This window comes from Penicillium crustosum, assembly GCF_028827405.1.
Source record: "Penicillium crustosum strain IBT 35664 chromosome Unknown utg000004l_segment0_segment0, whole genome shotgun sequence".
Classification (NCBI taxonomy): Eukaryota; Fungi; Ascomycota; class Eurotiomycetes; order Eurotiales; family Aspergillaceae; genus Penicillium; species Penicillium crustosum.
This window is the reverse complement of record NW_026623125.1, coordinates 1,937,115-1,949,619: the sequence shown is the minus strand read 5'-3', so window position 1 is coordinate 1,949,619 and position 12,505 is coordinate 1,937,115. Positions and strand designations below refer to the sequence as shown.

Sequence of the window (12,505 nt, the reverse complement as noted above, 5' to 3'; positions counted from 1 at the left end):
CATGAACTTGGCGTGTGTTTACCAAAATTGGATTTCTGGTAGATTTGGTAAATTCCGAACAATGACCTTTATATAGGGGAAGCTGAAAGGCGGGACTGATATTGTATGGTGGTAATTAGTGTCCACTATAACAGTGGAGCTCTAGGTTTGTTTATAGACACCGAAGATATAGGTGAAATATAACTAATTAATATCATCTTCAACCAAATAAACTGGATAATTCAATGTTTCTTCCCATGATAGAGCCTTGTAAGCAAATTACTAGATATATCAGCCCAGGTATCTCAGGACTACATGTGTTGTATAATATAGTGACCCGCAATATTGTCCAAATGGCCACTAAAACATACTGTAGTTTCCACCGAGGTATGACGTGGGGGAAATTAATTATTTAGTTCTCAAGTTCAAGTCCACCATCTCTCCTTCCCTCTTTCTCCAACCTCCATCTCTTTGGACTTCTCTCACTGAATTACTGACTCTGCTTCATTTTCAGAGAATTAATTCATCTTCATATCTCATCATGACTACTCCAACGCTGATCAATTTGCCTCCTCCCCCATCGGACCCCGTCACTCCATCGGATATGGGACCGTAAGAGCTCTCTATAACTCCGTCTTTCCTGTGTCTGCATATAAAATGGAGAGTTAACTGACTTGGCTAATTAATGGGGGAAACCAGAGGCACCCCCAACTCCGGCACTACCTCGCTATCTGCTCTCTCGACCACAGCCATCAAAGATGGCCACCAGGGCCAACCATTCCCTCACAGCCACCATGCGCACCAGTCCTCTACATCTTCAACCACAACCCTAGAAGCTGAGCGCGCAGACCGCATCTCTCGCCTAGCCGGTCTCGAGCGCGTCGCCACAGCTCGCGCCGGTGGCCAAACATCCGGCCAAGTGCCCCCGCCATATGCGCCAGGATACTTTGAGAGTCAAGCACTGAAGGAGCGCAGCACAGTTGGCAGCGCCAGCGCGACGGGAAGTATTGCTGGACGCACTACCTGGGCGAGTAGTAGCGACACATACGATGCCGACAAAATGAGCGAGTATCACGAGGACGACGGCACCTCCAGTGTCGGTAACGTCAGTGACGAGGGTAATGCCAGTCTGGTTGGTTTTGGCGAGGGCGCCAATAGTACTTACAGTGGACCGATTTCTCGTCCTCCTGGAATGAACCGTATGTCTTCTGGAGGTATCGGGGCACGACCTACTTCTATGGGTAGCTCGAATGTCAACCGCCCAACTCCGCTGGCTTCATATCTTCAGCAACAACAGCATCATGCTGGGGAGAGCTCTATGATGCCATCATCACCAGCTGGGTCAGTGACCCCCGAGCCTATGAACGAGGATGCTCGCATGGTTGATGGTATGACCTTTGACTCGGATGTTGTTGATACTACTGCCAGAACTCCACGATTGGTTTCCACGCCCAGTCACAGCGGCAGTGGCTTTGGCTCGCCAGGCCGGGATTAGAGTCTGGTTGATGTTTTGGTAGATTCAAGAGGTTATGAAGGCGTTTTTCTTAGTGGCTTGATGCCTCGAATGGATTGCTTCTTTTTTTGTGTGTCTTTGTTTCAAAGTAACAAAGCTATGACTATGAATGTAATTATAAACAGAGCAAACTGTGTATTGAGAGATGATATCTTCCAAATATCCAAGTGTCGTCTGTACCTGATTGGGTCTTCCCCTCCAAGGACCCTTGCCACCTGTCTTTTCCTCGTAAATCCAGACACATTATGTATTATTTTGAGGTTATCTAAATATCTAGACATATAGAATAACAAATTACCAAGTTAGTATATAGTTCTATCTATGCTCTAATCCAACCCGAAGCATACAATCTATACAGTTGTGATTCCCGGCACAACGCGTATACCGCAGATGACGGCATGCCGCCTGAGCCACATCGCCAAACCCGAATTTTCTTCCTTTCACTCTTCAACCACCCCAACTACCTTTCTTCGCTCGACCTCTTTTGCTGGCATTGACTTGTCTAGCAGTCTTCTATTCCGCCGACTTGCTGTTTTCACTTGCCCAGAAACCCACACGAAATCCCAATCCGAGAAATACCCCCGAAAAGCCCGTTTCGCTTCACCTTTGCTTCGCCTTTGTTCGACTCCCCGTTATTTCACCGGGTCCGTTGTTCGCTGCGAGGTTATTTTGGTCCTACAAGTTCGCTTTGTGATTCGTGCTTCTTCCTAGAAGAAACCATTTTACCTGGTGTTCTCAAAAAGCACTCGATTTCTCTTCTTTTGGTGGATTCATTCTAGACCCGCGAGTCGAAATCAAGATGGCTGCTCCTACGCAACTTGCTTGTATGTGGTTTCCCTTTCCCCATCCTTGTTCCTGACTTTGCGTCGCATTCCTCGAGTATATGAATGGTTGCTGATAGTCGCACAGTCCGCACGCTCAAGGGCATTAGCATCATGGATGCCGCCCCTGTCTACCAGCCCCTTTCTGGGTTCGCGAAGTAAGAATTGAGCCAGATAGCAAAAAAGAGATATGCTGACTCGTTTTCCAGACCAGAGGGCAACCTCCGCTGTAGCGCTTACTCGCCGTGTGGCCGGTACTTCGCATGGGCGTCACCCGAGAAGTAAGTTGGTTAACCCCCACTTTCACGTCTAAAATCTAACATTCCTCTCCAACACAGGGTTACCATTATCGACCCTTCCGTGGGCCAAGTCGTTGGGACCATCCCCGCCGAAAACGTGTTCGAGCTTGGATTTTCGCCACTCGGCACTTATGTGATCACCTGGCAGCGCACATCCAAGGACGAGAACGGAGATGCCGTCAAGAACCTGAAGGTGTGGCGTGCCATTGAGGATGGGGACGAGCACTCGGTTGTGGGAAGTTTCGTCCAGAAGTCGCAGACCGGCTGGAACTTGCAGTACACTGCCGATGAGCGGCTGTGCGCCCGCACCGTGACCAACGAGGTTCAGTTCTACCAGAGCGACAACCTCTCCACTGTTTGGAACAAGTTGCGCGTGGAGGGAGTGGCGGACTTTGCGTTGTCGCCTGGTCAGACTCAGTCTATTGCCGTGTTCATTCCTGAGCGCAAGGGCCAGCCTGCCCAGGTTAAGGTGTTCATTGTGCCCCAGTTCGCTGCCCCCGTGTCCCAGAAGAGCTTCTTCAAGGGCGATAAGGTTCAGCTGAAGTGGAACGCTTCTGGAACTACCTTGATCGTGCTTGCGCAGACTGAGGTGGATCGCACTGGTAAGAGTTACTATGGCGAGACAACCCTGTACTTGCTGAGCGCTAGTGGTGCATTCGACTCGCGCATTGATCTTGGTATGTTTTTTCCCCCTCCTTTTTTTTTGGTTTACTACTTGTTGAACTCAACTAACAATCAACAGATAAGGAAGGTCCTATTCACGATGTCAGCTGGAACCCCAACTCGAAGGAATTCGGTGTTGTGTACGGCTACATGCCCGCTAAGACGACCATCTTCAACTTCCGCGGTGTGCCCAAGCACAACTTCCCCCTCGCGCCGCGCAACACTATCCAGTTCTCGCCCCATGGCCGCTTCGTCCTGGTTGCCGGTTTCGGTAACCTGGCAGGACAAATGGACCTCTACGACATGGACAAGAACTACCACAAGATCACCACCGTCGAGGCCTCCAACGCCAGCGTGTGCGCCTGGTCGCCCGATGGACAGTACATCCTCACCGCGACGACCAGCCCCCGCCTGCGCGTCGACAACGGAGTACGCATCTGGCACGTTAGCGGCGGTCTCACCTACAACGAGGATATGACCGAGCTCTACGACGTCACCTGGCGCCCACAGAGCATCGAGCAGCACCCTCTGGGCGAGCCGCTCACCAAGGTGCCTGTGCCCCACCCCTCCGCCACCGCCTACATGGGCACGCGCAAGGCCCCCGTCAAGCCCGCAGGTGCTTACCGTCCCCCTGGCGCCCGTGGTCAACTGACCCCGCTCGCATTCAAGCGTGAAGACGAAGGTGGTGCTGCCTTTGTCCGCGATGGTGTGCCCGGCGCCAGCATGAACACTTTCGGCAAGCCCCGCCGTCGTGAGATCCCCGGTGCTGAGCCCTCGGAGGAGTACCTGCCTCCTGGAGCCGCACCTGGCGGCGGCGTCGCCCTGCCCACCGAGAACCTGTCCAAGTCCGCCGCGAAGAATAAGAAGAAGCGCGAGGCGGCCAAGAAGGCTAAGGAAGATGGAGCTGATGCTTCTCTTGCCAACGCCCCGACTGGACCCAGCCCCGACCGCAACCGCAACCGCGGTAAGAATGCTGGCCTCCCGAATGGAAACGGCGCGGCCAAGTCTGCCCCTGCTCCTGCTGCTGCCGCTGCCCCTGCCGCTGCTCCCGCATCTGTTGAGGATCCTTCTGCCCAGGATAAGAAGATCCGTGGCCTGCTGAAGAAGATCCGCGCGATCGATGAGCTTAAGATGCGTCTTGCTGGTGGCGAGAAGCTGGAGGATACGCAGATGAAGAAGATCCAGACCGAGGATGCGGTGCGGAAAGAGCTCCAGGCTGTTGGGTATGATGGTTGATTGGAACTGAACAGACGAGAATGCATGATGCTTGACGCCTGACGACGTTGATGCAGATTGCGCCCCCTTGCATGGATATACTTAGATCGACCTGCATGTATTGCATCTGGTTATAGGAGCTGTTCAAATTGACATGGATATCCATATCAATATCAATATCACTCACTAACCATCAATATGAACCTTGGAACTTAGAACTGAAATTTCTGTACAGAGTGTCTATTTTAAAACTATAACCCATTTACAGATCTATAAAAAACTACAACCAGTAAATCTATCTCACAGGGGAGAATAATATCAAAGAATATCAATCACCCAGACCCAGAATACTCATCCAAAACACCAACCCCCCTCTCAACCCTCATCCTCTCCCAATTAGCCCTCCACCACCACACCCCCGTCTCATCCAACCCAGACAAATCCCCCTCTACAACCTCCTCATGCCAAGGCTTCGTAGCAAAGATATAATGCACAGCCCGAACCTCACTATCCCGCCAAATAGAATCATGCACCCCCGCAATCCGCAACGTCTTAAGCGCATTATAAACATACGGCAACGGAACCCACCGTCCAGCAAAGACATCAGACAACAACTCCTGATCAGGGAAGTCGTACCGCTCAATCCGCGCTGTCTCCTGTAACGCAGCTGTGATCTCGTCGTACACACGCGCGGAAGGCCGCACAACTAACACCCCGCTGTTCAGCATCCCGACACCGGAGCTTGGAGGTGGGGCGATGTTCTGCGCGTCGGCGGGGGTGGAGTGTTGCGTTGTGTAAGCGCAATTCGATGGGATCCTGGTGAGAGGAATGTTAGTACTGTAGCTGTAGTAGTGTAGAGTGTAGAGTTTAGAGTGTAGAGTGTAGAGTGTAGAGTGTTTTAGTGCTGTTCTTGTTACATACCAATTAGCAGGATAATGTTCCTTCTTCATGGGATTACAAGCGCAAGCATGCGCAGCCGCAAACACCCGGCTTCCCTCGGCATCGGTTTCATCGTCGAGTGGTAATTCCATTAAAGAGTCCATGTTTCGACGGACGAGGATGTCGCCGTCCAGGAGGACGATGCGCTCATACTGTTCGAGTGAGAAGACCACGAGCTTGTTCCATGTTTCGGCGAAGCGCGGGTCTTGGGCGTAGTTGCGGGTGCTGGCAGGTGTCACTGAGGGGACCCATTGAGATGCGATGTTGCGGCTTTGGAGGATTTTGAGGCCCTCGGCTGGGAAGGTTGAGGTGTAGAAGGCTACGAATGGGTATTTTGTTCCTTGGGTTGGAGATGGGGACGAGGATGGTGAGGGTTGGGGTTGGTTTGTAATGGTTTGGTCTGGGGAGGGGTGATTGAGCGAGTGGTGTAGGGTTAGGAGGCCTGGGAGGTAGGACATGTTGGTTATTAGGGAGGCCCATACTATTGAGATTGTTAGTTTTGGGGTTCTTCGTTCTTCGTTCTTCTCTTATCTTTTGGTTGAGAGGTTGGAGTTGGAGACTCACTCCGCTTCGGAGGGGGTTGTTTGGGGGATTGATTGGTCATGGTTTTGATTTGAAATTGCGACTGGAATTGACAGGGATTGGCTTGAATTGACTTAAATCGGGATGATTTCAAGGAGAAGTAGGGAGATGGCGATGGCGGGATGGAAGCTGTGGATTGTGTTATCAGTTACCCCTCTGCGGAGATGAATTTCCGGGGAATTTATATTGGAGAAGAAGACAGATGAGAAATAGAAAAAAAAATACACATGGCATTGGGGATTTGATCTCTTGTCTCTTGTTCCTAATGCGAATACAATTATATTTGAGTTTCACCCTCAAGATCACCAACTTGCACACCCCAAACCTGCCACCTAGCTTCCTCAACAAAGTCTCTCCGCAACCACAGCCCTGACGGCTGACCCTGCGCCGGGGATAGCAGCCCTCTACTCGAAATATGGTCGCGTTCATCGCCGGGCTGAGTACGATCCAGCCAATCAAACAACAGACGAAGCTGCCAGATCCGATCACGAATTTGGTCTGGATCGGCGCCACGGCCGCGCGCGGATTGTACGATGTTGCGCACAGTATGCGACAGAGCGAGTCTTGCATCTACCGCTGAGGTACGCAGCCAAGGTGGCACAGAGACAAGATCGGTGGTGATACGCGTGGAGCGCATCGGGAAGGAAGACGGGAGGACGAGGGAACGCTCGCGGATGTCGAGGTCTTGTAGGGAGGGGAGGTGGAAGACCCAGTCCCAAGGGTTTTGGGACGGAGTCATCGCTGCAGATGGCTTTCCGGTGAGTAGCGCTGTGCGGGTGGGCCATGCCGAGGGTGGGAGGCCCTTGGTTGGGTTTGAGAGAGGACCGGCGGTTGCTGGGAGGATATCTTGCGCTTCACTGAGGCCGGTCAGGGTGGACGCGAAGACGGAGGTTGAAGAGCTTGGGCTGTAGGTTGCCTTGCGGCGAAGGTAGACGGACGGGTCGCCGAGGAGGAATTTCTCGCGTAGGGCATCGTTCTGGCTGAAATCTAGAACGAGCGGCCAGTGGTCTGGTCCGCGTATCTCGATACGGGCGATACTGCTAGGATCTGGCAGTAAACAGGGAGCACTGACGGTGCGGGTGGTCTCGTCATGAGATGTTATGGTAATAGGGGTAGAGATTGGGCGGCGGGTATCAAGATCACGAGGGACAAGGCATCGTGGTTCAGCAGCGAGAACCCAGAGATGGCGGAAGGCTTGGAGGTGGCACTTGTTATCAAGGACCGTTGTTGGGAAGATCGGGTAGAATGCGCAGATGAGCGCGGTCACAGCGCGGTTGGATGTGCCGAGTGTGTAGCTGCCCCCTCCGAGGAAGAGTACTCCGACAGCCATGTGTGCCGCCATGTGACTACCATATGGCGTATCCGCATCGATCCGACCATGGAGCGACCGCAGGCGTCGGAAGAGAGCTAGGTCACCTGTGCCAGCCATGACTGCCGCGGCAGATAGGGCTACCACATCTTGACAGTTCCGAACCGAATTGCGGGCGAGTCTAGCGTCGTAGCTTCGCACTGGTAGCCGTGAAATGCGGATAAGCTGGTCTAGATAAAACAACAACAGATCTCGGGCCTGTGTTTGTCCCGATCCAGCATGGCGGAGACCGATAGCAAAGCAGAGGCCTGCAATAATGTTGAAGAATGGCATGTCTTCGCTGCGCAGCCGGCGCACATCTGTGAGTCGTGAGCGTCCCCGGTAGACTTCAGGCAGACTCTGGCTGATCCACTCAGCAGTGGGCTTGATGCTATCCCACATGATCAAGTGTCGTGCCAGTGTTCGCAACAGGAACAGATCTGGCCGCACGTAGTCGAAGCGAACAGTGGTATCAGGGATATCAATCTTCTTGGCTAGTACCGAGTCGTTTGTCTTCATGAAGATGATCATGAGGGCAATGGTCGCGCCAGCCGTAGCACGGTCGAGCACATGGGCGATTTCGACGGTCTTGGTGCCCACAGCGATTGACAATAATCGTTCAACAATGTGCATATCGCGCATGCCCCGCAAGTCATCGCCTTTGCCAAGGTTAATGAAACCAAGGGCAAAGCCTGCGGCCAGACGATATCCTTCGTCGCGGAGTTCCTCTCCGGTGGCAGCAGCTTGCTCGTCCTGCTCACTGTTTTCGATTTCCGATAGCATGACCTCGCTCATACGGCGATGTTGGGATCCACAGTAAAGTAGACCGATGCCCATAATTCCAGCAGTCTGAGTCAACGGCGACAGGTTCAGCTCAGCTGCTCCAAGTGGAAGCATTCTGGTAACATGTACTGAAAGCAAGCGTGTGATTAGAGTATCCATTGTGCCCAGGTACGACGCAGAGAGACCAAGCAGGAGGCCAATCGATGTCATGGTATGCTTGGGGGTGAGGTACTTGAAAGCAACCCATTTGGCCAACGATTTAAGATGGCCATTCAGACCTAGAGCCAACAAAAACCCGGCATGTCGGTTGGTAAGATCCTGTGGCTTGTTGAACAAGATCCACGACGTGTCGATGCCCTTCGAAGCCTTGGAGATTGCCAGACCGGTTGATACTCCGTTGTGGAAGAAGGCCCAGCAGACCTTTTCTTCCGAGAACGCAGATCTATCCGCGCTGACAGTCACATTGTCCGGCTTCATGACGCACTGCAGGGAAAATGAAGGAATCGGTAGCTTCTCAGTCAACAAAGGCAATCGGCCACTAAAAGTGAGCATTGCACGACCCGCTGGAGTAGACAACGTTCGAACTGTTACGAGCTGCACAATTTCTTTCTGCGCCTCTAACAAGTCCGAGTCACTCCAGCCAGGTTCGGCTATGCACTCTGCCACCGGTGCTTTGGACTGGTTGAGTAGTTTAGATGCCTCCATAAATCGCTTATCATCTCGGAATATCAGCCTGGTGACTGAGTATCGGTCGGCCTCTGCAGATGCTTCAAAGGCGTTGATGGCATCAAGATCTAATGCCGAGCTGCTGATATAATGGAAATCCCGGATGGCATTATGGTTAGGTTGCTGTGGTGCGGCCAATGAATTGGTTTGAGCCGGGTTCATCGACATGTAAAGGTCTTCTCTGTCAATCAGCTCTAGGAGCGTTGCGTTCCAGGACGTGGAGGCTTCAATCTGGCATTGCATAACAGCTTCACAAAGTGGGGCGCTGACACCTTCTGGGAAGCTATCAATGACACTCTTCGTGAACCCCCAGCGCTGCAAAAGCTTGATCTTTTCCAAGGGTGTTGAGACACTATGAACTTCGGCGAAGAAACCATTCAACGCACACGTCCTTGGTGTGATGCTAAAACACTCGCGCCACATTCGCCCTTTTCTGGGAGTTCGCTCGGACGCATTCACAATATCGAGAAGAGAAACAAACGGCGTAGGGCTTCGATGAGCAGCAGCACCCATTAAAAATTCGAATATGGACGGTGGCGGGAAGGGTTCGGCAGGAACTTTTAGCCCAGTGATATGAGTATTATCCTCAAACTGCCAGCGCTCCATGCTAGCCATTTCCGTGCCATAATAGGCATCCTCGGTCCATTTCCAGGATTCCCATCCTAGCCAGCCGCCCAACTGTGCGATGACAGGAGCAAGCAACCCCAGGGGTTTTTGGGACTCCTCCGAGTCGCAGGTGGAGAGCTTCTGTTCTTCACGCAATAGATGCAAGGCCACGAGAACACTGCACAATGCGGTACATCTTGTGTTCTCTGAGAATGCTTCAGATATAGGGAGGTAACCGTCGCGACCAGCAGCCCTGAGGCCTTCAGGAGTTTGAAGGAATTCACGGCTGAGGGCGATGCACCGGATCAAGTACGAATTCTGGCGATATGTAGACCGACTGGCATTGGCACCTTTGTGTGCATCTCCTGATGCAAGACCTTCAATTGCGTCTTGTTCAACAATCCATCCCCAGGAACTGTCCATCATCCACGGAGCTACGACACCGGATGAGCCAGACTCCAGGTCCAGCATGGACTCCCAGCTTTCCAGGTCCAGGTGTCCTCCACTACTCGATCTGAGTAGACCCTTCTTGCGACGCGCTCGTTTGGGAGTCTGCGTTTGTGGGGGGGGCGACGAATGGGGCTGCTAGACTCAACAAGACGACTGTCATGGCGGTCCACTCAATGTTGTTTTCTTCCTTGCCCCAAAGCCATTTCATGACCTCCCACCATGCGACCATAATGCCATCACCCGCTTTCTCGGACTCACGCAAGGCAAACTTGCAGATCTTGAGTATTTTCTTCACCAGTTCGTTGCGGGGCTCCATTCGGATTTGTAGTCTGTGGCGCTGTTTATCGGTGTCTACCAGGTCGATCTTCCCTCGAGAACACCCATGATCAAACTTGTTGAAGACGAGGTCGGGATCCACCATGACCCGATTGACACCACTTTCCCTCGGGCGACTCTCGAGTTTATTGGCAGAGATGCCATCCGGTTCATACAGCTGTAATGGCACAGGAACCTCAACTTTGACGGGACTACCCCACAGGGTTTGCAATGATAGCTCGCGGTGTCCGTTGTCCGTTTCACTTAGTGAGAGTATCCGCGAAAGATCCCCATCGGAGATTCTACAAGCATCCAGGACATTTGAGACATTTTGAATCCTTACCGCACGCACGAGTAACGGACGCTGTTCGGCGGCCTTGGACTTTTTCTTCCGGTTCTTGGGGGTTGGCTCTCGGTCGGCCCTCAGGTTCACAATAGTTAATTTCTGCGCCTCTTGGTCCACGATGTATACTGCCAAGGAAGCTGTATTGCCTTTGTGGGCGCTTCCAAACTCGGTGGAGGCCAATGTAGAGACCTTCAACCGGCGGGATGCAGGCTCCTTTTGAAAGCTGCCCGAGAATTGGGACGAGAAACTTTCAACCTTAGTCAATATAAGTTCTTCTGGGAGTCCGGATGTCGATTCGCGTAGGGCAATATTCTCGAACCCGGGAGATAGACTGTCATTGTTGAGCTCTTCGAGTAGCTTGTCCACTGGGGTATCCAAAAAGCTGCCTGCAGTGCTGTAAACAGACCCTGTGCCTGGAGGTAGAGAGCCTCGAGGGTTGAAACCAAAGCTTGCACGAGTGCTTGCTCCTCCAACAGATTGTCTGAATCCAGCACCATGAGGCATGGTGTTGGACTGACTGCCAGTGGCCAAGTCCGAAAAAGTGATACGGTCCTGACTAGTTGCAAGATCTGTTCGGGCGAGCAGTGAGCTGACTCGTCTTGATGTTTTGAGGGGGACACCGACATCCCCGAAGTCTTGGGCTACTCTCGAAGCCAAGTCGTCTTCAGCATCGGTCTTCCCTTCAGATAGCTGAGTGGAAGGCCAGTTGTCGGTCCGAGGCCCAAAGCTCTCTCGGGTTGCTCCAGAGCGAGCGGCCGGTGTTGTCGCGCCAGTCGCCATCCCGAAATGCGAGCTTCGCCTTACTGACCGGGTACCTCCAGTTTCCCGTCTGGCTTTATCTTTCATTGAGCCACCGGATTCATCATCTTTGTAGCGCGCAGTCCATATCGTATAGATACCCGTAGTTGTGTTGATGGTAACCACTAGAATCAAAGGGCTACTGTTTGGTCTATTAGTGCCAGAGAGTTCGTCTTTTGGAGAGATATACACAATCTCATCCACAGGATCTAGCACCTCTAATCCAGATGGTCTTCTTCTGGTGCTATTGACGCTGCTCTGAAGCCAGCGAGATGTTTGCGATGTCACAACCAGACCCATCTCGGAATGAGGGTTAATGAGAGAGAAAACCCGCGGTAAGTCCGTGCTAGAGCTGGAATTTGGCACCCAGGAAGGACCTGGAGCAGCTGACGATTTTGTCGATGGACGTTTGTTTTTGCTGAGAGAAAATGACTGAGAGGCACCGGGGTCGAATAGCGAGGCTGACATGAAGGAATTCGGTGGCGCAGTTGGGTGTTGACTGTCACCATTTTCATCCTGGACCTTTCTTTGGAAAATAAGACCTCGAGGTGTAGCAAAGACGGAGTCAACCTCAAATGGAAGGGGAATCGTATGGCTATTGCCCGCCACGAAGAAGATATGAGCTTGCGATTTGAGGACTACCACCAAAGCCCTAGAAAGAATCTCGCTGGAGTGCTGGGGAGCTACAACCGCCACTCGTGCATCTCCATGTAGATCCAATGTTGACAAGATTTCAGTCCGCTTTTGTTTTTGCGTACCAGTAGTTGCTTCAGGTCGACTTGAAGGCGTGGTTTTGGAGTGTTTCGTGTCTTCCGTTGCAAAACGAGTGAACAGAGCATGTCGAATCTCTTCTTTCTCAGGGTCCATTCGAAACACTCGCTTCACCATCCCTGCGCGGGACCATACAACACAGTGTTTCGTCCATACTAACTCATCGTCCACAGGGCCAGTCAATCCGCTTTCGTCGACGCATAACGTCCAGTTATAATGGTCTTCCGAGGGTTCAGGAGGGAGGATTCCCTCTGAGACTAGGTAGGAGACGGCGGAGGGCTCGTGGACGCCCAAAGAGCGAACTGACGCCATGGTGGGCTGATTAGCAGCCGGGGTAGCGATCGTGGTGCG

The 12,505-nt window shown here is 52.4% G+C and overlaps 4 protein-coding genes across 4 annotated transcripts; 2 read left to right on the top strand and 2 right to left on the bottom strand.

The window, feature by feature from the left end:
- Positions 1–520: 520 nt before the first annotated feature.
- Positions 521–1,474, top strand: N7487_009765 (uncharacterized protein; the record flags this gene model as incomplete). The annotated part of the gene is made up of 2 exons (XM_056877495.1): positions 521–591; positions 679–1,474. 2 exons carry the CDS (start codon positions 521–523, stop codon positions 1,472–1,474), a joined length of 867 nt encoding a protein of 288 aa, XP_056726075.1.
- A 712-nt stretch (positions 1,475–2,186) lies between these two features.
- N7487_009764 (translation initiation factor 2A) lies at positions 2,187–4,511 on the top strand (the record flags this gene model as incomplete). Its single annotated transcript, XM_056877494.1, has 5 exons — positions 2,187–2,316; positions 2,402–2,471; positions 2,523–2,594; positions 2,652–3,289; positions 3,355–4,511. The coding sequence occupies exons 1-5, from the start codon at positions 2,292–2,294 to the stop codon at positions 4,509–4,511; spliced, it is 1,962 nt and encodes a 653-aa protein (XP_056726074.1). The 5' UTR covers positions 2,187–2,291.
- A 311-nt stretch (positions 4,512–4,822) lies between these two features.
- On the bottom strand, positions 4,823–6,033 carry N7487_009763 (Glycosyl transferase family 8; the record flags this gene model as incomplete). The annotated part of the gene is made up of 3 exons (XM_056877493.1): positions 4,823–5,306; positions 5,412–5,910; positions 5,994–6,033. The coding sequence occupies 3 exons, from the start codon at positions 6,031–6,033 to the stop codon at positions 4,823–4,825; spliced, it is 1,023 nt and encodes a 340-aa protein (XP_056726073.1).
- Positions 6,034–6,288: 255 nt separating this feature from the next.
- N7487_009762 (anaphase promoting complex subunit 1) lies at positions 6,289–12,466 on the bottom strand (the record flags this gene model as incomplete). Its single annotated transcript, XM_056877492.1, has 2 exons — positions 6,289–10,026; positions 10,079–12,466. 2 exons carry the CDS (start codon positions 12,464–12,466, stop codon positions 6,289–6,291), a joined length of 6,126 nt encoding a protein of 2,041 aa, XP_056726072.1.
- Positions 12,467–12,505: the final 39 nt, after the last annotated feature.